Raw genomic sequence first — 26484 nt, 5'->3', positions numbered from 1 at the left:
CACATTTATTGAATATTCAGAAAGTGTAACAGATCCCCAGACAAGGAACAACATTTATAAGAGTCACAAATAGAATAATTATGCCTCAAATTTGTTTATATATACAGATATAGGCATCTGTTACATTTCTAATTTATTTCCATCTAAAACTTCGCATTTGGCATATTTAGAAATAAGAATCAACATCATGTTAATCAGAAAGCAGACACACAGTAGGCAATTAAAAATATCTTTGATTCTAATCCTATTCATAGGGTTCGGTTGAAATGTGAGGAATAAGTTCTTGTTTTCATTTTTTCCATTCTAAGTTACTATTCTTGCCAATTTACTATGTAAACTGATCTAAACAAGATTGTGGTAACAATTTACACAAGGCAAGTAACCACCATATTTTTGTTCACTGAAAAACCAAAATTAATACATGTCAATGAGCTCAATTTCCTTTTCTTTTTTGAAAGTGAAATGATGATACTTCCATGAAAGTTTTCCTTTAATTAAGTACCTCAACTCTCTCCTTCATTAAAGTAACGTCTATTTTTCGATCCAATTATTTGGTGAAAATAACCTCTAAAAATGTTTGCTTTGCTTTTTCAGTTTTAAAATTTCTTATGTTTAATATTTCAAGAAGCAGTAATTCCTTGACATTCCATTAATACAAATAGTCTTCCCTTGTTTTTCTCAAATAAAACTTTGCTTCTAATGTTCACATGTATTTTATAGATACTTACCTATAAGCAACATCACACATTTTACACAAAAGAACTTTAGGTCAAAAAGAAAAGAACAGGAGGTGCTGTATTTCATGATAAAGCCGAATTACTGATCTAACGTGAACTTTTACCCATGCTGGATAAATAAGTATCAAGCGATACTTTTTCTTGACTTTATTTATTCTATTGCAACAGAATTCATTTTATCTATCCGTTGTCTCACCTCTTCCTCTCTGAACAAAGATACAATTTACATCAGCTTCAAGAGTTAAGATCAAAGTGGAGCCCTAGGATATATCTGAAGGACTCAGGAAACTTCTGGGTTTAACTTCTCTTTAGCTTTTTTATTTCTCCTTCCAATTAGTGATTGTGTTTTTATAGTCCTAATTTACTCAGAAAGCCAGAGATACATAACATTGACAATCATAAGCATTCAACTGTATACTGATGAAAGCATATAGTTCTTAATTTCTAAAGAGCAACTCCTCATTTTAAATGAGAAATTCATGCCTCAGGCAATTCTCCATAACTAAGCTCCAGTTTATGAAATATCATTTTTATTTGAGCCTGATAAAAATAATTACTACGTGAAATTACATGGCTAATTAAGGATCTACTGAAGAAACCTAATTCATCATGAAAACATTTTCCTTCTGTTCTGCCAATGCCAAACACTGATGGCTGGATTTATATGATACGTGTTTTTTGGTTTTGGTTTTTGTTTTTGAGACACGATCTCACTCTGTCGCCTGGGCAGAGTGCTGTCGTGTCAGCCTAGCTCACAGCAAACTCAAACTCCTGAGCTCAAGCAATCCTCCTGCCTCAGCCTTGCAATTAGCTGGGACTATAGACGTTCACCACTGTGCCTGGTGAATTTTTTCTATTTTTAGTAGAGATGGGGTCTCACTCTTGCTCAGGCTGGTCTCAAACTCCTGACCTCAAGAGATCCTCCCGCTTCAGCCTCCCAGAGTGCTAGGATTACAGGCGTGAGCCACCAGGCCTGGCCCATGATATGTGTTATAACTGCATACACACATGCACAAATATATACATTTACTTTACATATTATTATAGGTTACATATATTACTTCAGATACATAAATATAATTCGTAAAGCTGACGTAAGTTTTGGTTGCTCAGGACAACCATATCTTTGAATAAGATATGGTATGGCCTGTTATACTTAGATTTCTTTCTTTATACAGGGGTATATGATAGAACCATCACATTCCAAGTTATTTCAAAACAGCATTTAAAAGTCCCTTAGAGCAAACTTAAAATATATCAAAATGCTTATGTCCTTTGATTTGTAAATCCAGCTGAAAGAATTTAGAGTAGCAACAAAACAAACAAATAAACAACCCAGACCTGTGGTCAGAATAAAACAAAGGATTCCCTGGATGTTACTGCTGACTCTTTAAAGAGATATTAAAATGTTGTTAAAACACTGTAATTGGCCAGGCGAGGTGGCTCACGCTTGTAATCCCGGCACTTCGGGGGGCCGAGGTGCTACGCTTGAGCCCAGGAGTACCAGACTGACCTGAGCAAGAGCAAGACCCTGTCTCTACGAAAAAAAGAAAAATTAGTCTATAGTTAAAAAGTGTGAAAACTCATCTTTTTCATGTTAGAAATCTAGTATCAATATAGAGCGTACACATCCATCAGAGATACGAAACAATTAGTGGAAAAATGAAATTTTTAGAGGGAAATAATTTTTGTATTGTTTAATGGGAATCTACATAGAGCCAAAATAGAAACCAATGTGACAGAAGATGTCCAAAGCAGACCTCTAAGAGCTGGCCATGTAGCCAGGCATCATCCAGCCGTCTAAAAGTCTAACCGGTTCACTTTACGAGTCTTATTTTCACTGCTTCCTTGAGGATTCTCCAGTATTTTCATCTTTCTAAACTATAGAAATTTAGCTAGACACTGTGCTTTAATAGGGGTTTGACAAATTTGGAAAAGGAAGATTTCTAGGCTTTTATATTTGAAAGCTCATTAAACATTATAATTTAATGTTAGCTTTAAAAATAACAGCATTATATTGGTGACATATTTAACTGTGAATTGAGAAATCTGCTTTTGCTCTGCACAAATATTCGCTTGATCATTGCCTACCTTTAATCTTTTTAATTTGTCTTTGGTCACTATTTGGCAGATTATTTACATTGCATAGCCTCAGAAATTTTATCATCCAAGGTGTTATAAAAAGTCAAACAAAAAATCGTGCCTTCTCAAATTAATCCTAACTTTATACAAGTATGCATTATGGAAAATGTATGGGAAACTGGGCACATCCATTTCAAACCAAACCATTTCAAAATACGAATATAATAGAGTTTACAGTTAAAAACTAATATAGAGACACTGAATCATTATTTCAATTTCTAGCACCTACCTACACTGCAGACGCAAAAAATATATAAATGATCACACGACTCAATTGTAAGTTTCAATGTGGCTGAAGTTGTCCTGAATGAATTCACAAACGGGTTACGATGTAACTTGGACTCGGAAGGAGGAGGCATATTTTAGGGAAGGAGAAGAAAAAGGGAGTACGTTTTGGGTGTGTAAGCACGAGGAATGAGATGAACGAGAAGTGTTTTTAATAATCTACTTACACGATTAAACAATGTCTAAGCTTTTTACTAATTCACAGCAAGCACGCTCCACGGTGAAACATTTTGTAATTTTTTTTTTTTTTTTTTTGAGACAGAGTCTCACTCTGTTGCCCTGGCTAGAGTGAGTGCCGTGGCGTTAGTCTAGCTCACAGCAACCTCAGACTCCTGGGCTCAAGCTATCCTTCTGCCTCAGCCTCCCGAGTAGCTGGGACTATAGGCATGTGCCACCATGCCTGGCTAATTGCATTTTGTAGTTTTAATTGTGAGGGACACAAATAGTAGGTTTTAGTGATGGGCCATCACCATGTTTTACTGGGTCAAAATCATAAATTTAATTGGGTACTGGTTACTTTTGATATAAGCACTATCCCTGGAAAAAAAACAAGGAAAGACATTTTCTTACCTTGTATTACACGTGAGTTGTCTTTTAAGAAGAAGTTATACAGGTATTTGGGAATAAAAGCAGACATACATGCATAAGCCAGGGCTAGGAAAGAAAAAAGCAAAGGTATATCAAAAAATTAGTTAATAGGGTAAACGACCAGTATAATTCATTCACTTAGCACACATTCCTTGAGTTATGGTAATAAGTGCTGGGAACACAAATTAAGGGGAAAAAAGCCTCTGAACTTTAAAACAGAAAATATTTTGGACAAGAAAAGATAATCATCCTAGTACCTTCAATTTCGAACTACTGTGGCAATCATTATCCCACAATAATAAAATCCTTTATCACCTGAACATTATGTTTTTATAAATTTCTAAACACAATCATTATTTATAAGCCATCCAAATCTCAAGACCCTTGATTACTGCTGATGCAAACAAGAGTCTGTGAACTTTGAATTTAGGAATACTTGTTATATCTGGGAGAGGGACACACATATAACTTTGACTCAAACTATACAAAAGTAATTCATGTAACCAAAATGTTTGTACACCTGTAATATTGTGAAATTAAAAAAAAAAAGGAATACTTGTTATAACCTGTATTTGCAAACACAGACCCTTTACTATTCTTGGGCTAATATGAGTGATAATTGGCTATACCTAACTAAACCCAGCAAAAACTCTAGTCCAGGCTAATGAGTGAGGATATCAGAGAACGGTGCATTTTAAAAACCATTCAAATAGTGAAATTTCAGTTCTCTGGGATTACACTATACCTACTCAATTCCAGAAATCTATGCATATTCTGACATGAAATAGAATTTGAAAAGATGGGGATTCTGAGATTAGGCATCTATACATTCAATGATACATGGTAACACGTTCTATATGTGATATCAGGGAATGGGAATTTAAGTCATTTGAATTTATCAAGTATTTACTGAAAAACCCACTATAAAAAAGTTATTATAGCAGAAGGGTAGAAAACAAAAAGCTAGTCATTAAAAAAAATCTGTTAAAAAAAGGATTACAACATTAGTATATAAGTAACTAGAATACAAGATAGACACAAAATAAATTTTCTAAAATACAAAGTGCTATATGGGCTCAGGAAAGAGAGTAAGAAAAGTCTTCATTAAGGAGGTGGTGTTTGAAATGATGACAGGCTTTGGAGATATAAGATTAGGGGAAAATGTAGCAAATATTGATTTCTTTACAAATTCTTTAGAAAGTATACTTAGCCTAAAACTAATCTGAGAAGAAGTCAGAAGCTTCCCTAGTTTCATGAAACGAGTCACCAACGTAGGCAAATGCATTTAGAATGATCAGTCAAATCCCCACCAAATCTCTAATTACAACGGGTCATAAATGAAACTTTCCAGTAATAAATTAATCTTTCACATCCTCTAAAATGAGTCTATCGGATTATTTCACAGAAATCTACCAGGGAGAGAGCAAGAACCTTAAAACAAAAACATTTCATGTTTGAATCAAATATTTTAGAATAATATGCACAATGATAATTTAAATTATAAAGAGGCTTACCTTCATTATTGAAATTTAGATACAGAAATGGAGCACAAAGTGAGTCAAGACCTGATGTAGAGGGGTTGGGAGAAAGAAGTCAAATGAATATAATGTGGTAGAACTGCAGATATACACCTTGTTTAGTTCTCTGCATTGCCTACAAACGGATTAAACGTTGTAAGTATTAATACAATCCATGCAGAAACGCATTACTTCGCAAGTTACTATGAGAAGTAAATGATAGTATCTGGCACATAGTAAGGGTCCGATATAAATCAGTTATTATCATCAACATTATTATGAGCTGAAGAAAGAAATACAGTAATATAAAAATATAAGAATGTTAGGAGGCTTTGGATATGGTCCCATCTCTGACCCTGCCCTGTGTGATCTTGACAATTATTTATATTTTTCAGGAATGTTTTCTCATCTAAGGTATATAGATTTGCCGTGTATGTTCTTTATCTTTGGGAACATGAAAAAAATCCTTCAAAAATTGTGAGGTGAAATACAAATATATGACATATTTCTTTTATCGACAATGTTGTTCATATGGTATTACGCTGCAAGAATGCACATAAATCTACCTATTAATGTAATTGTTAGGAGAATATAAAACACCTCTAAAATGAACAGAACTAAGAAAAATAATATTTTTAAGTATGGCCAGTAACAAATAGAGAACTAAATTATAAAAGCAGCTGCTTATAACAACACATTCAAAAATAGGGCTGGGTGGAATGGGTTTCTCATTCACTTTACCAATGATCACAAAAGTAATAATGGCAAAATCTAAAAATCAAGGATCTGGACCATTAAAGACACCAAAAAAAAAAAAAAAAAGACAATAAATAAAATGAGAGGTTTAGGGTGATATCCTATTATTTAATTCCTAACCATGGTAAGAATAGATTGGGAATCATTAACTGTAAGAGTCTCAACTAGCCCACAATTATTTTAACTATTTGCATAAGCAATAAAAAAATGTACCCACAAAGATTACAACAGCAACAGATATTTTTTTCTGCCTTCCTAATGAATGTGATGGCAAGTTGCTTCATTTTAAATATCATGCATTTAAATGATATCTACGAGGCACTTACACAAAGTTTAAAAAGAAATTCTCATATAAACCTCTCAAAAAATGAATCAGAGCTTTAGTGTTGACTTTTCCCAAAGCCAAGGATGTTTTGACATTTTGTTTTAATTTTTAAAATTGACAGTCAGGCAATAAGCTCCTCATACTCCAAGAAGACTCTTAATAACTAAAAAAGTTACCTTGCCAATACACGAGATCAGGATGAGACACCACCCAGGCTTTTAATACACGCCTAAATTTTGCATGACCTTCTGGCGATGACAACAGTTCATCATATTGATGACAGCGAGGAATATCCACCTCAATCTGTTAAAATAGCAAAGCCATAAGGTAAAGCTGTAATAGAGTAATCCCCAAGAAACCCTTAACTGTTACTCCTTGAATAAACAGAACAGAGACTAATATGAATTTCACAATAGACTACCTTCATAATCCTAGTGTCTACAGTTTGTCAAGTTTTTATTGATCTTCTGGAGACACCAGAGAAGTTGTATGTACACTTAAACAGGGGAAAACGACCATTTCTTTTGAAAAGGTATGTATTTCAAAAATATCTTCCTTTACAACCTTGTCTTTAAAAAAGAGCAAACTTTTCAGATAAAGAAATACAATTATTAAAAAACGGTCACTTGACTGAAATTCCTTTAAAGTGTTGTTCTAACTCACTAAATTATAAGAATTGTGCTCACCCTAACACTATCTGTCTATGGCAGTGGCTAAGCATTCATAATGAAAGAAAGAAAATCTCATGTCTTCCTAAAATTTAAAGATTTGGCAGAATTATCTCAGGTTGTTTTAAAAAAAAATCTAAATCATACCTGTCTATCCGTAGGAATTGGAGTGTCTTTATCAATTGCTTCATACTTGGCATGAATAGCCCCCTGCAAATAATAAGAGAAGATACATTAATTCACCATGTCCTTAATGTAATTGGCAACGTAGAGAAATCTATTTTTTATAAATATCTATCTTTGAAAACCTACCCAACTATGCGTAGGCACATTCGAACCCAAGGTACACCTCGACTTAAGAGAAATTCTCTACATCTCTGACAATCTGTGATGAAGGTCTGGGATAATAGACGATTTGCCATCTTGCTGTGGCAGACCTTTGAATCTTGCCCAGAAGGTCTTGGATGAGTCACTCAGCTACTGAGTGTGCTTAGCCAACCTCTGGGCCTCCACCACACCACACAACCAACCTTGTTCTCTATTCATCGCTATCTCACAAATACCAACTTTCCGGAAGAGATACATTTTTTGGAGGGAGGTGGTTCCACAAGAAATTTCCCTCTTCAAGTTGGTAATGAAATAACACTGTTCAGAGGAGTGGTAGTTCAGCACCACGACACAGAAGTTCAGGATCAACTAAAGAGTGGATATTGTGTAATTATAGACTCATCAGGGACTAAAAGGGTCATTGACATTTTTGCTATTACAGAAGGAATGACCCAATTAACCACTTCAAATTTTGGTCCTGTTCTATAGGACCCAGCATGAAAAAGTTCTTATTATTCTGGCTTATCTTTACGGTAGAGAAAGAGCCAGAAATTTGGGTTCCAGCTCTGACGTTATTTACTATATCAGCTTCCCTGGGACATCTATTTAATGGGAGTTGGACAATGGATACCCAAAGTCCTCCTGGACTTTAGCATCGGACGGTTCTACAGTCTAATGATTCTAATGCATGGTGTGGAACAACGGGCATTCTTGTAAAGTAACCAACCACACTCAGAGGTATTTATAGACTCCCATCCAGGGAATCAGGAATGAAGCAAGGAAATTCTTCTAATGGAGGTTTGAAAAGGATTAAAAATAGTTGAAGGAATTAAAAAAAAAGGATGGTAAGTATCTGTAAGAGAATACGGAAAGACAGGATGACAAAGAAATTGACAGGGTATGAAAAAATCTGGCAAGGACTGTCCCATTATCATCATTGCTGTCACCAGAGTTACCTGCTGGTATTGAAAGCTGCCCTAATAATTGTATGACACCTCTCCTTTCCTCACCGCCACTGACAAAGTGTTGTGTAAGAGAAAGTAGCTACTTCTTTTGGCAGCATAGTCCGAGTGGAAGATGTGTGCCCAAAACCACTAAATCGTGTTAGCGATTTTGACAAGACACAAATTGGACTGAAAGATTTTTTTTCAAACTTAGAATTACTTATAAATAGGTAATTATATTCCATAATGAGTATACTTTATAAGTAGGACTATCTATCTGTAACTGATACATATTCTTGCAATATTCTCTGATTTTAAAATTAATAATCAAGATATTTTCTGTAAGCACCACTAAATCAAATATTAAACAGCATAAATCTAACAAACCTTCAATTATATTTTTTATTCTGTTCTTTTCCTGTATTCCTTTCATTTAAAATTGCCAAATATTCTAATGTTCACATTTTACTATATAAGTTTCTAGTAACTTGAAAAATATATATTCGGAAAGCACTATCCTTCTTCACCCTTTCTTAGCATCATTAATCAACTTCTAACCCTCTCTTTTCTTTCTTACCTCAACTCCCAGAAGAGCAGCCCAGGTTAAACCTCTCATAAGAGGGGGAATGTCAATTCTTGCTTCTTTCCAGATTTGATTTTTTTTATACGGATAAGCCTATGATATGAAAAAAGAAATGAAACATGTCTCAAATTACCCCGTACTATATTTTAGTCTAGACAGTTCTGAATACACCAGTGATAAAGATGAAATGACCTACAGTAAATTTCAAAGTATCTCCAATTTCTGTGTCTGGTATTACTAATACACATAAATAAGCAGTGGAATGGACTCCTAAACAGCCTGCAAAACTTGTACAATATAATCAAACAGAGGAGCTGATTCTGCATGTTTTTTAATCCCTTCTATTTTGTGCTCTGGAAGGATTCTGAGTCAGATGGAGGATGATAGTACCAGCCTCATATGGGTTAAAAAAGATAATGTTTGCAAAGCACTTTGTAAAAACATGGTAATAGAGCAAGTGTTCAATGACTATACGCTATTATTATGGCTATTTCTATATCTTACATATAAATTTGTCCTTTTTTGAATTTGTATTTTAGGAGCAATTTCTAGAAGAGAATTATTAGGACAAAGGATATAGATGTTGTTAAGGTTCTTGATATATATTTCAAATTGCCTTATAAAATATTTCAGTCAATTCACATTTACTCTCAAAGAATGAGAGTTCCAATTTCCATGTACCTTTGCTCACTTTGCTAATCTGTACACCACAAAAAAAAAACCACCCCTATTTTGTTTTTTCACTTCTAGTGAGAATGAACAATTTGAACAGATTTACTAACCGTATTTATATTACGTACTTTATCCATTTCTCTGTTTCAATATTGGTTCTTTTTCCTATTGAATAATAGGAAATAATTATCCTATTGATAATTGAATAATTATCCTACTGATATTAATCCTTTAAACAAGGATATTAATCCTTCATCTAACACGATTTTCCATACATTCCCATACCTTCTTCTTACTTTTTAATTTTACTTACTGTGAACATGTACCATTTTTATAACTAAAGAAAGTTAATCGAGAAAGATAGGTCATAAGGATTAGCCTTCTCTGGACCTCGAGATTCCCTAAGGATTACCAATGAAATTACACACACGCATAAAAGAATTACGTATGGGCTGTTACCATTTTAGACTTTAGAATCCCTACCTTCAGCAGCCTGTCAAAGAGAATAATTCTGTTGAGTTGGTACTCTGTGTCCCTCTCTCTGATGATTAAAGGGAGAGTGGCAGCAGCAGACAGCTCATTATTGCTGTTTGAATGAGGTAAATTAGACTGGCTGTCAAGGAAGAATTGAAAAAAAAGAAAAAATTGACCAATAAATACAAAATTTTAATAAACCAAAACATGATATTTTTATGTTCCATTTATGAAATGCTTTTCAAAGAAAATGAACAAACGTTTTAGAAATCTAATATTAATAGAAAACAAAAATAAATGTAAAATGGGACTCTACTTACTCATCTTCAAGTAATGGGTAAAATGCTTCCCCACCAACATCCTTCAATCTCTATAAATTTAAAGACAAAATATTTATGTATAAACATCTTTGGCAGCAGCACTGATCTGTATTTAAGAGAAATGTAATATAAACATTATGTATTTATAAAGGTACCAAGAAAAGTAAAAAACAGAATCTAAAAATTAGTTCTCATCATAAACATGCAAACATGCCATGCCTCTACTGACTAAGGTTTAGCTGTAAAGAATAGCTTTTTGTTTTTTGGTTATTTTTGTCTCTAGGTATCATGCATAAATGTTAGACACCCATCATGGTATTTTTCCAAACACAACTCAGAAATACCCTAACATCAGAATAAAACTTAATGGATAAAATATTTTTAAGTTATAGGAAGAAAGATGATTAACAAGATATATCTTTTTATATATCTATTAATTAAAAGCCCAAGTCAGATTTATTTTTGTTTTGGCACAATACAAACTAAGTCAAAAGGAAAGGTGCTAGGAAAAGGATTCAAAAGAATCTCTCACATCATACTTTGAACATGTATGATTCAAATGGCTGATAAATGAATTGACAGAATTCAACTAATTATTTTTTTCGAAAAGTCATTACAATAAATGTTGCTCCAAATAACATTGCCGTGATCCCAGGTATTTGTCAAAAACATATGCAAGCAGGCAGTAGCAAAATGAAAATCTTAGCCACATCCTAGGCAGGGTGATTAAAGTTAATGCCGTCTTGCCTGCCGCTCTGCTCTTCAGCTCCCAGCGTGAAGGCAGAGTTTCTGCTCCTCTGGGGACTGACACGGAAGTTCGGGCTCTGTGCGTAGCCCGCCCTGATCCTCTCTCGATTAGAGTCATTGTGCATCCATGTGAGTCATGCCCAGAATTTTAAAAGCCAAAGAAAAATCTTTTACCCAACACTGAGAATTTGGCAAACACTAGATTTATGCCTGGCTGCTCTCTAAAAACTGATATGCTGTGTACTGATCCTATTTTGGTAAACCTTTAGGTATTTCTTTCATAGATTAAAATTTTAAGTAAAGAAAATTTTCTTAAGTTTTACTGAATCATTAATACACACATCTTTTTAAAGTTTGGTTTTAGTATCCTCAATGTTATAGATATTAAATAATAAGTATCTTTTCTGCTTGTCTTTTCTAATTAAAAATTTAGCACATTAAAGATAAACAAGGGGTGAAAGTACTTGTGCAGAAACATTTAAGGTAAAAATCATTATATTATTTTAAGACAAAACGTTACCAAATAAGTGGAAAAATGAGAACACTTATCGAATGATTGTGTAAAGATAAACTGATAAAAATCATTTTTGTCAACAATTAGACAATAGGTATTAAGGTTGAAGTCGTACAGATGCTATTTTCTAGCAATTCTACTCTGGGGCTTATATCATACAGAAGCTCTCCTATATTTTAAGAAATCAAGGAGAAATACAAGGCTTCGTATGTACCTGTAAGGCTTAATATTTTTAAAAAAAGATCTGAAGCAAATGTGGCAAAACATCCTTCTTACATTTCTCAGCTGACACAATGACAATGTCACAGTGGTGTCATCTAAAAGTGAGCTTCTGTCTCGACCTTGCCCAAAGCTTTCACCATCTTCAAAGAGAAAACTGAAAAGACATTTTATAAAACAATTACAATAAGAACACAAAATCTAACTCATTGTTTCTAGAAAACAAAATTTATTCTAAATTACCAATCCCTTTATCAAGAAAGAAGTAAATTTTTGACTGGATGTTAAATAGAAAACAAATGTAATTGCTGGTCCAGATTTCTTCAAAGTCTCATTTTCAGGTATCTCTCGAGTTGGTACGAACATGGTTTATAAGTATATGTAAGTATAAAGCACTTTAGCAGTAAAAGAGTGTCATTTATAACTCTTGGTTCCTATAGGCTCCGTGCTAAAATTACTCTCCTGACACCACCAAATGTTCTCCTGAGAAAGCTCATATAGGTGAAAAATGCTAAAGGGAAGAAGAAAGAAAAAGCACATTCCATGGTAACTTTACAGGGGAAAGAATACTGAATAACAAATGGATGAAATTTGTTCAGAATTTCAGAGAATTACTTTCGAGAATCTACATATCCTTCGAACCATTTCTTCCTGGAATTTCCATCATGCTATCTCTGATTTTCTACTAATTCAATGTATGAGTGGTACAATTGAAGTTAATATTTAAAAAAAATCAGTTTGAGAGAGAAAAAATTTGAAAACTAATGACAAAAATAATCTGTAAGTTTAACAACTGCAAAAAAAATGGTGAGCAGATGATTTCTACAGGTACCTACAATGATCAAATTTAAGTCTTAAAATCTAAAATTAAAATACTAAAGCATTGGTAGAAGCTGAAGAAAACTGGGTTCATATTTTTATGACTATATATGAACATCGCTATGTTACAGTAATGGCGACTTTGGCCTGGGGCTGCAGTTACTGCACTTCCAGTCTGATTTATGGCATGGTTATCTTCTCGTGCAGTTTTGCAGACTTTTTCCAACACACCAAGCACAGTGATGATCTCCAGGACATGCAGTGAGGCCACACAGTTCGTTTTCATTTACAAATACATTTGGAAAAAGAACATAGTGCTTCACAATAGGCACACTAACCTAGTTTTTTAAGTTGACTCTCTTAAATGTTACTGTTCTGACTTGTATACTTTTCATTAACATCGATTATTCCTAGATATTCCATAATACTAACTTTACTTCAAATAGAACATAAAGCAAATTATTTATTAAAAGATATTATTAAAACCATTAAAAAATATTGATGAGAACTCTTGCAATCAGAAACTCTAGCCAATCAAATGAGGTGTTAACTTCCAATTGCTTCCATAATCACTTAGTTGGGCTAGCCACCAAAAATATTAAAAAAAAAAACGAAAAACCAACCAAAATTTTTTTCTAATGTAATTACCAGATATGTTTTTTCATTTCCAAGAGAAGTTTTCTCTCCTTACTTGGGGAGTGTGCAGATAGGTGGCTTAGATCGAATGATTTCCTTGTTGACAAGCTCTTTCTCCAAGTCTCCTCCAGCCAAACACCAAAGGTAATAAACTTCTTCAATAGATCTTTCTGCCAGGTAATCACCGTTTATATCTATTAATGGCAAATTAAAACGAATAACAGTGATTACATTTTGTTTTTATTAAAATTCAATAGGTAATAACAGCTGACATTCTGAAAAAAGTAAAAAACTAAAGAACAGACTTGTGGTTTCTGGTTCTGATTGTAAGGAGCTTGAAGTTACTGCTCCATCCTAACAAGTAAATAGCTGAACAGACTGAAAAATCCACAGTTCTTCCTGGATCTGTAAGAGACGTGAGGATACAGGGCAGACCTCTGCCCGAGACTGAAGGGACAGGAGCGCACAGGAGTTGTGGTTTACTGAAGTCGAGACTCACGAGCAGAAAAAGCCTCGGGAACCAGCGCCGGGGCAGGAAAACCTGAACTATAATTATAATTGCAAAACTGCCGGGTACCCAGAGAGAATCTAGTCACAGGGAGCACCCTCACACTTTTCTAAGTTTTACCTCCAGGAGTTTGACGAGGTTCTCACAGTAAATACTGGAGAAAAATGCCCGTGTGCCTCCAGCAGTGGGAGGAGGAAAAGGAACCATCTTAAGACATGACTAGCACTGTGTTCAGCAAAGCCCGCCTTCAGAAGAAACGAGTTAGTCAGAGCCTAATGTGCTGGGGTAACACGACAGCCCACCCGACCTGGGGGAAGGGAAATGTCCAAGTCCAGCCAGCCCCAGCCTTCCACGTGGTGGTCAAGCACGGGAGAGGAAGCGTTTTGTAGTCAGTCCTGTGACCGGGTCTCGATGTTTCAGCCAACCTGTGCTCCCAGACTGAGATTCTCACAGGTGCTTCCTTGCCCTTAGCGTGGAACAGGATGGCTGGAATGTGCTAGAGTTAGGTATTTCCCTTCTTCTCCACGGAGGTATGTCATGACTGGCAGATTCTAATTTTTGTAATGGTTTGAATGTTCCTGGCTGAAAATAATATCCTACTTAAAGTGGCTTGTACAATAAAGACATTTATTCTTCTCTCTTAATTAAATCATAGGTGCAGGAATGCTATGGGACGCAAACTTGGGTCCCTCAGACGGTTTCCTGCATTCAAAAGAAAAGAAGATGGTGAACCACTGTTGTAGTACCTATCTTGTCATGAAAGAAACTTTTTCCTAGAAGAAATCCTCACTAAGTGTTTGTCTGCCTTCCCACGTGGCGTGACTTGGGAGATGCAGTATGTGGCACAGAGTAGGAACTCAATAAATATTTAATTGAATGAATGTTTAGTACATATTTTCTGCCATGACTTATGCCATGATATTTTACTGGTGTCACTAAACCACATATTCTGAGAGTCGTAATCTTCACACAAGAACGAAAACCTAAAAGCTGATACTCTCTTCAATATGCAGAATATAATGGTATGGACTTCCTATCAATGATACGATTTTTAGAGATCATTTGCAAATTACATGGAATATATCAATAACTTAAAGGATTAAAATGTTAGGTCAGTTATATTTTAATCAATTCCTGAATCATCTCTTAATCCTCAATTAATTATCCATAAAATCTCACTTACGTGATATATATTGTTGATAAATTCACAACTGAACTGGGACAAGGGAACTTCTTTTAAAAACAAGGCTCGTGTTATCGCCTGTGTTTCATGTACCGTTACCTTTACACAGCTGACTGATATCCTCAGGCAGAGTTAACTCAGCACATCTCAGAGAAGATGAAAACAGACTGGCAGGTTTGGTAAAGGGGGTGTATAAAGGTGACACTTCACTGAACACGTTGTCCTTGATCAATTCGTCTGGGGTTGGCCTTGAGAAACACATTTAAAATACAGAGCCTGAATAAAAGTCATAAAAAATTTCCTAGAATACTGGCACACATTCAAGGGGATAGTTAAAAGTCTTAAATACCTCATTAGCACAGAAAATAATAAAGATCTCCTTTGCAGAAGTCTAAATGTATACCTTTATATATATAGCAATGAAATGACTGAGTTAACGTTGAAATTTTTTTACTTTTTTGTACTTTCTGTACCTCATGATCTATCAAAAAAATCATTCTTTAAGAGCTTTTGCATTTTTTACAATACTTTTTGCCTGGCAAGCATGTACCTGCTTTACTGAATATCTCAATTAAATAATAATTATGTAAACTAATAATACCTTTTAGGTTTTCTTCTTACCCTTTTACTTTAACGTAAGATATTCACCCAAAACTACCATTCCTCTCTTCCTAACATGTCTTGATAAAGTTGTTTTTCTAAAGACAAATTAGAATACATTATTTTCAAACATTATATACCTAAGGGTTTGGGAATAATTGTATGATGGACAGTGACAACAACAAAAGAAAGTAAATTAATAAAACATCTGAGAAATCCTTTTCTATTATCAGCGATTGTTAATTTACCTCACCACTTATCTAAGAGCATTGCTATAACATGTATCACCAACAAACCTTTGTTCTCATTTCTCTGACATTATCACTGGATCTAGGGATATCTACTTTCCACAGGTTTAGCTGATTTTCTGCTTGGAAGCTAGGAAATGAACTAGTAACTTCTTTTGGTATATGTCAGCTTTCTAACCATAGCTCAACTTTAATGACTTTTTAACAAAAAACTAAAGCCTTAAATCACTCACAGTTATGATACTGATATCGATCATGTACTACTACAGATATAAATATATTTAATCTATTAGTATTACAACAAACAAGAAAAAAATAACTGCTTATATATAAAGGATTTCAATGTAATTCCCAAACCATTAATAATATCGACCTCTTAGAAGGATGGAAGGTGAGGCACTTCTTCAAAAGATCTATCACATTTTCAGGAAGCTCCTGTAAATAAAAAAAGAAAATAATTGCCTAAAATGACCCATTTTAGAAATATATTTTACTCAAATGTTTGCTATCCTAGAAGGGTTGATTTTTTTAAAAAAGTTTTTATTTGTATTTTATACAAATTTATATCAGTCACTCTAAGAAAAAGCAAATACCTAAAGAGAAATAGGCATAGCTTTAAAATAGCTTGCTACTGGATCCCAAGTATGTGAAATAAACACATTTTCATGAACAGATTGCTACAGTTTGAATGTGTCCCCTCCAAAATTCAGGCGCTGAAACTTAAGGGCCAATGTGATGGTGTTAAGAGGTGGAGCATTTAAGAGGCGATTGGGTCACACGGGCCTTTCCCTTCCTGAATGGGAAAGAGAATTCAGGAAGGAATGAGCAATCGCCTCGCTTGCCCTGTGAAGAGACGGTGTTCCTTCCCTCAGGAGGACGCAGCCCTCGCCAAAAACCAAACCTGCCGGCACCTTGATCTTGGATTTCCTGGGCTCCAGAACTAAGAGAAAATACATTTTTGCATCTCATAAATGACCCAGTCTTAGGTATTTTGTTAGAGCAGCACAAACAAACTAAGACACGGATTAATGACACACCTTTATAATGTCCAGACAACCATGCTCTTCAGCCAGAACAATTACAGTGTCGTCTACACAGTCTATGAAACAGAAAAACTGTATGATAAATGCTGCTTTTCTAATCGATCTGACTAATTGGGAAACAAACTGTGATCTACATTTGTTAAAAAGCGTAATGCAGTTTTGGAACTGGAAATACTAAAAAACTCATGATTTTGTTAAATTTTCTTACCTGTCTTAATAAAAATAAAGACCTCAAACACTGAATATTAATTGAATCACAGATACTGAAAGAGCTACTTAAATGAGATAAAGCAGTTGTTCAAAGAGGTAAAGATATTCTTTTCATATATAGATAGAGCCATCTATTTATAGATATATCTATCAATAGGTATCTATACATACACACACACATAGAGTTGGTCCTTGAACAACATGGGTTTGCACTGTGAGAGTCCACTTATATGAGGATTTTTTTTTAACCAAACGTGGATGGAAAATACAGTATTAACAATGCGAAACCCACATATACAGCAGGCCTACTTTTTGTATACGTGGTTCCACGTGGCTGACTGTGGGACATGAGTAGGCATGGATTTCGGAATATGTGGGGGCTGGAGGGGCGCCCTGTAACCAATCCCCTGTGTATACTGAGGGGCGACTCTATATATATAGTGTGTGTGTATATAAACTTTTTAAGAAGGCTTTATTGTCTTTTCATGATTACGACATTAACTTATTTTAATTATATACAGTTTGGAGAATGTACACACCTTTCTATGGGAATTTAAAGTGTAAGTTTAGTCTGCAGAGCACTTTTAGGAATCTCCAAGACTCATCAATAGCTGTATTATCAATCTTTGTAATTAAATGTGGTAAATTTCATAAAACTTTATGCAATTTTACTTCTAATTCATTATTATCTAATATTTATTAATATTTTCATGTACAAATTCTTACTGTAAACCCTCTTAGCCTGGATACTAATCTTTCACATGAAGTGCTCCATCACCTTTTTCTCTCCTTTATTACCACACATGCTTAAAGTTATGCCACTTTAAAGCAGATTATACAAATTTTTATTAATTTGAATTACAAATGTTTGCATCTATATACATGAAAAAATATGAGCCTGCTATAAGAAAAAATAAACCTGTACAGACTTTTTCCTTAGATAAATTTAGAAACTTAAAGTGTATACACTACTGCAGAACACATCTTTAATGTGCGTATTACTAACAGTTACTAAAGATATTTATAGTTGACAGATAATCAATTGCATGACACTTACCCAAAGTAAGCACAAATTTTAGCCTTTCAGAAATATCCAAGCTCTGAAATAATTTTCTTCCCTAAATAAAATAAAAAAAAGAAATTCTCATTAATATTTTCATCTTTTTTCCAAGGAGGTCTTTTTCCCCCCACAGCTCAAACTGATTTTTTCCAGTATCTCCATTTACCTTCCAGAGGTTTTATTGGATTTTTAAAGTGAGCTCCACTAAAAAATATTACTGGTGAATTAACATTTTAAAAAGTGTTACATAATATTTGACATTTAAATATTTCACATATCTAAGGATCGTTACATGTCAGTTTGATCTCAAGCACTGTTCACTTTTGAGACCCACACACTGGGATGTCTAGAGGTATCCAGGCCACCAGGAGTTTTGTGCTATGAGGAGACCAAGACGCCTCCTGGGAAGACTCAGTACCTTTTCATCTACCCAACTAATTCTTACTTGTATGTCGTAATTTAGGTAGCAGTTTAGAATGTTCTCCACTGAGAAATACTCCATGACGCTCCTCCTTCCTCCCACAGTAACTTCACGCAGCCGTCCTTTGTGTTCCTAGAGCACCTGGCATATTTCTTAGAGATACACACATTGTAACTGTTTCCTTAGTAGTCAGCCTCGGGAGGCTCCCTGGCATGGAGTCTGGAGTCAAACACTTATGCTTTCAACCATTACGAGTTGAACAGTGATTAGGTGCCAAGCTGACTCCTCCACAACCAAACAGTGATATAACTTGGGCAAACTGCTGAACCACCTTGAGCTTTGCTTTTCTCATCTATGAAACCGGAATATTAACTGTACATACCCCACAGGTTACGTTGAGGGTTATATAATGCAGAAAAGGCTTTATGTTGGCTATTACTATATTTCTCTCATCATCAACAAATTAAACTAATGCGATCTTTAAAATAAAGTTAGAAGGACAAGGCTTAAGAAGATAGCCTGGACTTTACACAGAGAAAAAGAGAGATTCTTTGATTATTTTTAAATAGAAAAAAATTTTAAACTCTTACGAGATCAGAGCTACAGGTGAAAGGATCATTTTAAAAAGTTACTGTTCCTCTATCTCTTATACTATCTTATTAATCTTCCAAAAATGTAGGTCTGATTTCATCAATATCTTAAAAAAACTTTCAACTGTCTGCCATACCTTATATAACTAAACATAAACATCAAAATTTAGCCAAGTCTCCTAGGATATGGCTCCAATATATATTTTCAGTATAATTGCTTACGATTATCTACCCTGTGAGGAACACACACACACACACACATATCCATGATGTAGTTAAGTTAGATCACTTGCAATATATTGAACACATCCTTTCTTATTCTGGCCTTACAGGGATGTCATTCCCTCTAACAGTTATCTTTTCATTGTGTCTATCAAAATTCTCTATATCGTTCACTTTTACTTTTGAATGTTAATTTCATGAGTTAAGGAATTCAAAATTTAAAATGATTTTCTGTCAGCACGTTGATGGCACTGTCCCACTGTTTTCTTGTACTCATACTGTCAAAAAAGATTAAAGTCAATGTAATTCTCATTCTTTATAGGTAATATGTCTTTTTTCTCTGGCAGGTTTTAAGATTTTTCACTTTAATACCAATAAAGACATTTAGCGAAGGCAGCTTTGTATTTTATTTTATTTAAGAGTATAGCTTTGGAGGCAGATGGATAGGTACAAATCTGCTCAACTGCTTATTTTATGTAACTTAGGTTGTTTAATCTCTCAATTTCCTAATCTATAGAGATAATAATCAGATAAACTTTGTCAGACTATGAGAATTGATGAAGATAATAGATGTAAAGAGATTAGAAAACTGCCTACTTCTTGATAAGTGCTCAATAAAGTTACCCATTATTTCATTATTGGTTATCTCCTAAATGTTTACCGTAAGGTTTCTAGGTATTGTTATTGCCATTTGTGTGTTTTTATTTTTTCCATTTGAAAGAAAGTAGTTCTTTTCAAACAGAGGACTTTACTTCTGATACTTCTACAAGACAGATGTTAGAACGTCTAGATCTATTTTCCCTGTCTTTCAAAATTTATTTGTATTTTATCTCTATTCTAGAAGAATTACTCTGCTCCATCTACTTTGCTTGTTCAGTTTCCTATGATCCATCTATTAGGTTCTTTATCTCAGTAATTGCACATTTTTTCCTTAACTCTAACTAGTTCTTGTTCTTTTCAGTAACTGTTCTTGTTTCATATCTTCTATAATTGTTCATGAATGCAGTTGTTTCCTTTATCTTTTAAAGAACACACCTATTTATTTTAAAGTCCTATTAATAGTGTCAATTCTGTTTGTTATTTTTCATTATAAAGGTCATTTTTAAATGTGTTTCTTAGATATATACTCATCTTTTAATACAGAATTCTCCTACACATGTTTTGGACTATGGAAACTTCTGGGGGCAGAGTGGCTGTATAGAATTTCTGGCGATAAGGCAAGTGCTCCCTAGTAGATGGTTTTGGTTTGGCTTCTCATCTATTTGCTTAGAATTTCTAGTGCACCCCAAGTTCCCTTTGTAACAAAAGAAGAGACGAGAGAGAGCATCTAGTACCGGTAGGTACTGGGAAGATCAACAGATTGTTAGTTGTGCCTCCAAATCCATTCTCCTCTTTTTTCTCAATATTTAGATATCCAGCTAAAGATTGTATTTCCTATCCTCCCTTGTACCTAGATGTGGCCACATGAGTAAAACCGTCAACTGGTGAAGAGTGCAGAGATCATCTTCTTAAAAACAGTTACTCTGAACTCACCCTTCCCTTCTAGCAAGAAAAAGTGATAAAGAGAGCAAGTTTGGAGACCGGATGTTGAGAATGGTGGACCCATCCCTGATTGCCTACGTTTCTGCGTGACGTAGAGCAGAGCTCACCTACCCGCTCTGGACTGCTACATGAAGGAGAAGAAAAACATTTATGTTCTGTTACCGGATTTTTAATTTTTTTGTTTTTAAAAGCAGCTTAGTCTTTACTCTCCAAATAAAGATGGAAGATATCTCGGGAAGGTCTCATAAAAAGCCAACATACAAATTGAGTCTTATAGGGAACATAAGAGAATAGGAGAAAACAAGGTATTTAAGGAGAAAGAACATCAGAGGGGAAAGACACCATGAACATATAAACAAGTATAAGCAGTAAAAGTGTAAATGTAAACATTTCTAGAGATACCAAAATAATATACATTTAGTAAAATTTAAATTTACCAAAAAATAGGCAAATTAATTATCAACCAGGAGTTTTTAAAAAGTCAAATTGAGAATAAAGCCTTTCTTTCTCGTATCTCACCAATTTGCACAGCAAAACCTATTACTACTAAATAATTTTCCTCTCAAAAGGATTATTCCAATGAACACATAATTTCTATTAGTTTAATATTTCTTTATACATACCACACAAAGCTCAAATAAAATAATTCCAAGAGACCATACATCTGATTTTGGGCCAGAAGGCAATGGTTTTTCACTTGGCAGGTGATCAGTGGTTTTGAAAATTCCCTGTGCGATGACCTCAGGTGCCAAGTATGATGGATACCTACAAATGATACATTAAGATAATGAACAATTACAACAGGGACAAGCAGCAACAGCACATTTTTACTCTCAGTGTGGTAAGATCTGTGTAAAAGTCCCAAGCAATTAAATTAACCACTGCCGCTAGGAAGAACTGTAAACTAATCACCACAACAGAGAGGCCTCCAGGAATCAAGAGTAAATATACGTGAGTCTCGAATAGTTTTGAAACCATCGAGTCTGTCTGCAGCGTTAGTTTCCTTCTTTGCTTTCCTGTTTCTGACACGTTGCCTTTCTTGAAGCCCTCTAGGTTTGTAGGTGTTTCTCCTTGCTTCTTACTGCCTATCTTAATATTAAATTATTATTTAAAGTGCATTTTATCTTTAAAAGCAGTATTTATTATTTTGAATAGCAGGAATGTCAAAGTTATAAAAATGTATCAATTGAAAAGACTCTCATCTATCTCTGCACCCGTCACCCATACATACTTACGTATATATAAACTTGTCCACCCATTACCTCTGCTCCGCGTGGTAGAATACTATTGTATACATTGCTATATACCTTTTTTCCCACTTAAAGTATATTTTAGAGATCATTCTTTAAAAAACTAAATATAGGGTTTCTGCATTCTTTTTCGAAATTGCCAATACTTTCATTGTATTGATACACTTAATTTATTTAGCCAAACTCTGATAAAGGACATTTTGGAAGTTCTATTCTTTTGCTATTACGAATAATAATAAAATGAATACATTACAAAGATTCCATTTCCCATAAATAAATGTATAGATGACAGATAAATTATTAGACGTGGCACTATAAGGTCGTATGATATGTGCATTTGAAAATTTGATGTATCACACCAACTTGCCTGTTGGAGAGGCCATATCAATTTATATTCCCACAAGCAGTATATAAAGGTGCTCACTTCCTCACAGTCTCACCAGTGTAAGTTTTTTGAAAACTTGTGTTAGCAAATATTGAATAAATACAAAAGATAGCCTATTAAATATCAGTAAGGTCTAAACAATAAAGCTTCAATGAACACTCATGTACCAAGAAGCAGTTTAAGTAAAGAACATCAAATTATGACTGAAAGTCCCTTTCTGCTTCTCCCCGATTCTATTTCCATTCCTATCCCACAAAAGGAAAAGACATCTGGAATTTTTGTGTTTATCATTCCCTTCCATTTCTTTACAGTTTTACCATATGCTTATATATCTAAGAAATACATTGTTTAGTCAAGCATATTTCTGACCTTTATAATACAGGAATAAGGCTGACTATATTTTGCTTTTTCAATCAACATTATTTATTTGAGAATGTCATCTATATTGTTGCATGGAGCTGTATGCCATTAATTTTTACTTCTATTTTATGAATATGTCACAATTTATTTATCCATTCAGATGTCAGTGGCATTTAAGTTGTTTCCTGTTTTTTTATTATAAATAACGCTGAACAGAATACTATGTATATAAAAGTTTCCCAAGGGTAACGACCTACAACGGAATGTGTAGACAACACGATATGTGCACTTTCAACTTTATTACATCACGCCAAATGTTTTTCAAAAGGAGTTACACCAGTCTATGCGCCCCTCAGCGGTGTATGGCAGTTCGCATTGCTTACTTCTTCGCCAACACTTAATATTTGACAGACCTTTTAATTTGATAATCTGGTGGGTGAAACCTATATGTCCTCGTGGTTTTAATCTGCATTTCCTTGAAAATTAATGCAATGGAGGTAGACAGTCATATGTTTATGGATAGCTGGATCACAAGGGAAGAAGACACACAGGGAATACTGAGAAACCCATATACAGGTTTCCTTCTGCTCTCTCCCTCCTGTCAGGATCACACAGAACACACACTTCCCTCAGCAACAAAAATGTAGCAACATGTGTGTGATGTTTCTGGCCAGGGAAGTCCACTAAAAACTCACTGCCCAAGGTTTTTACTGGGGACTGGTCACTGATGCACTCTGCCTGGCATGTACAAAAATTTAAGACCTCAAGAAGCAAAGCAAATGCTCAGCATAAACTACACTGTTTGTGCAAACAAGCGCAGTAAACCAGCCTCTGCAGTTAGGGATCCATGGGAACGTTTCTGAAATCCAAGTTCCCTGGTGCTGGCCAAGCGCAAACCTTGCAAGCCGGGCTTAGTTTCTAAGGACAGCAGTCTCAGGCCTTCTACGGTAACATTTTACTGCAGTTTTTCTTTTTCTCACTGTTTTTAAAGAGTTTATAATTCCAGGCACAAATTCCTTTTTCAGTAATTGTGACTGGAAATACTTTCTACCACTTTGTGATTCTGTCTTTTCATTTTCTTTATGGTATCTGTTCATGAATGAGAAGTTCGTAATCTTTCAAATGAATTTTTTTCCTCATACTTAGTGATTTTGTCAAAATGATGTTATTTTCTTGAAGTTTGACAGTTTAGCCTTTTAAGCTTTCTGATCCATCTAGAATTGATGTTTCACATGATGTGAGATAAAGGTACAACTTTCTCTTTTCTCCTACCTGGATAATTAATGGAGCCCTGTTCCACTTTCTGAAACACCTTTCTCCCCCAGCTGGTCTGCAGGGCCAGGTCTACCACGAATCAGAGCTCCCCATGTATGCAGGTTTGTTTCTTGGCCCCTCTTTTGTTCCACTGGTCAATTTGCCTAATGCTATAGCATTACACTATTTTAAATATTATTCTATTAAATATATTTCATGTAAATAAATACTGGTAACTGCTAGGACAAGCCCTCAAAACACACACATACCTTTTGATTTCTCTTCAGGAGTGTTTGAGGCTCTTTTAAGATGTTTGTTCTTCCTCATACACATTTTAGAACTATCTTGACAAGTTCTCTCTCTTTCACACACACAGTTGGAATTTTTATTGAAAACAGATCAGGTTGGGGAGAACCAGTATCTTTCTGATACTGACCCTAACAATCTACAAACACGGTATCTCCGTATTTATTTAGGTCTTCTACGTCTCTCAAAAAAGATTTATATTAATATTTTTCTGTATGAGGGAAATGAACATATATTAGATTCTATAAGGTACTCATTTTGCCTGTTCTATATCTTATGTGATAGACTACACATGATAGATGATGCTGTATGTTTTTATGTTTCATATACTATATAGTATTTCACAGATAAAAATTTAACCTCCCATCTAAATAAAAAAAAAACTCTTTGAGGGCACTAGTGTATCTTATTCATTTTTATAAACCCTCTGCAACTACCAACAAAATTTAAATATAGGATCTAGTTTTGCTGGGGGAAAAAAAAAAAGAACATTTCCTATCAAAATGTCAGTTAGGACTGACATACCTGGTTTATACCTTATAAACAAGAATTTAAAAGTACACTGTTAATAAGAATTGGACATACTGGCAATTGCTAAATTTGAATCTTACTGCCTCAAGATAAAAGAAATAAAAACAGTTTTAGAAGATAAATGAAAAATGAGGGGAATTCCGTACTTGTTATATACGTACATGCCCTTTCTTCATTTATTGTCAGATTTAGTCATGGGCACCACAATCTGAAATTTTAAATTCAATTAGATTAAATTATACCATCTTGCAATAATGACTGTAACTGAAATGTATTTAAGTTTGTGCAACATCTGTGTAGTGTATGTAAAGTAGGCACTCAAATATTACTTCTATTTCTCTTCCTATCTTTTTCTACAGCCACGTCCTTGTACTATCATTGCCAGGCCTTCTTATTTACATGCAAAATACAAGTCAATTTAGTTAGGAAATATAACAGATTCAAATGAGTAAATTTGTCTTTTCATTTAAATAGAATGATGGCAGTGAGATCAATATTTTCTTTTAATTTGCTCATGTATTTGTCTCATATAAAAATTTACCTTAGGTTATTTTACCCTAAGATGATCATACTGCTCTCCTCAATGAATGTGTGAAATCTCTAGAAACATTTGAAGTCTAATTAAAGCAGTACTAGACCTGATGTTATAATACTTGTGCTCTAATTTCAGTCCTACCAAATATTCTGCACGTGATTTGGGTTTCTTCATCTGCAAAATAGCAATGATAATGCCTAAATCACAAAACTGTTATAAATATTAGTGAATACATAACAATGTTTTATAAAAATGAAAAATGTACACAAGTATAATGTTGCACTTTTTATCATCACCACAATTTAGCTGGAACGCAAACTTCATTTTTATTCCTGGTTTCCAGCACATCTAACCTCAAAATGATAATGAAAAGTCAAACAAAACTATAGGTATATTGTTATATCAACAACTTCTGAAAGAAGCACAGAGGTAACCTTTACTCCAAAAATTTTAGTTTTCCTTTAATCGAAGACAGAAATTAATAAAAAGAATTGCTCTTTAATGTAGGTCATCTTTCAATAACCTGCACTTCCTTGGCGTAGTATTTTAACACTCACAGACAATCACCAGAACTTTGCTGGGAGTATGACTGACAAGGTAAATATAAGTGGCTTTCATCATCTGTTTGATGTTTTAACAAGGTATTAAGCTACTGGCCAACTGAAATGAACGCCCAATTTCGAACTCTTTACGATATTTTGAAACAGATGGTAACATTTTACTTTGTTGTTCCTTAATATTTGTCTTTTGTATCAAACGTAAGCTTCTTCTGGTGTAAATATTTTCTTTCATGCCTTGGCTGTTTGATCACTTTATTTTTCCTGGCTAATGTTTCACGTCTTGCTCTCTGATATTTTCTGGTAAGCCCCTTTGGGTCCAAGACTTCAAAGCAAGCCAGACCAAATGGTAACACTAGACCAATTCTATCCAAGCTGTTAAAATTCAAGTGTAGCTCTTCAAAAT

At 34.4% G+C, this 26484-nt stretch overlaps 1 protein-coding gene across 1 annotated transcript in view; it reads right to left on the bottom strand.

The window, feature by feature from the left end:
• Positions 1 to 26484, bottom strand: part of TBCK (TBC1 domain containing kinase) — a 110856-nt gene that overhangs the window by 78231 nt on the left and 6141 nt on the right. The window contains exons 3-16 of the mRNA XM_012655085.1: positions 21524 to 21665; positions 18123 to 18183; positions 16850 to 16911; positions 16186 to 16247; positions 15064 to 15212; positions 13329 to 13467; positions 11876 to 11975; positions 10339 to 10388; positions 10028 to 10157; positions 8867 to 8965; positions 7166 to 7228; positions 6527 to 6653; positions 5267 to 5317; positions 3735 to 3818 (exon numbers count right to left, since the gene is read on the bottom strand). Coding sequence (XP_012510539.1) covers positions 3735 to 3818; positions 5267 to 5317; positions 6527 to 6653; positions 7166 to 7228; positions 8867 to 8965; positions 10028 to 10157; positions 10339 to 10388; positions 11876 to 11975; positions 13329 to 13467; positions 15064 to 15212; positions 16186 to 16247; positions 16850 to 16911; positions 18123 to 18183; positions 21524 to 21665 — 1319 coding nt within the window. The remainder of the gene's footprint in view (positions 1 to 3734; positions 3819 to 5266; positions 5318 to 6526; positions 6654 to 7165; positions 7229 to 8866; positions 8966 to 10027; positions 10158 to 10338; positions 10389 to 11875; positions 11976 to 13328; positions 13468 to 15063; positions 15213 to 16185; positions 16248 to 16849; positions 16912 to 18122; positions 18184 to 21523; positions 21666 to 26484) is intronic.

Source organism: Propithecus coquereli, unplaced genomic scaffold (genome assembly GCF_000956105.1).
Source record: "Propithecus coquereli isolate 6110/MARCELLA unplaced genomic scaffold, Pcoq_1.0 Scaffold46, whole genome shotgun sequence".
Taxonomy (NCBI): domain Eukaryota; kingdom Metazoa; phylum Chordata; class Mammalia; order Primates; family Indriidae; genus Propithecus; species Propithecus coquereli.
The sequence above is the reverse complement of the archived record's forward strand: the minus strand, read 5'-3'. Positions and strand labels throughout refer to the sequence as shown.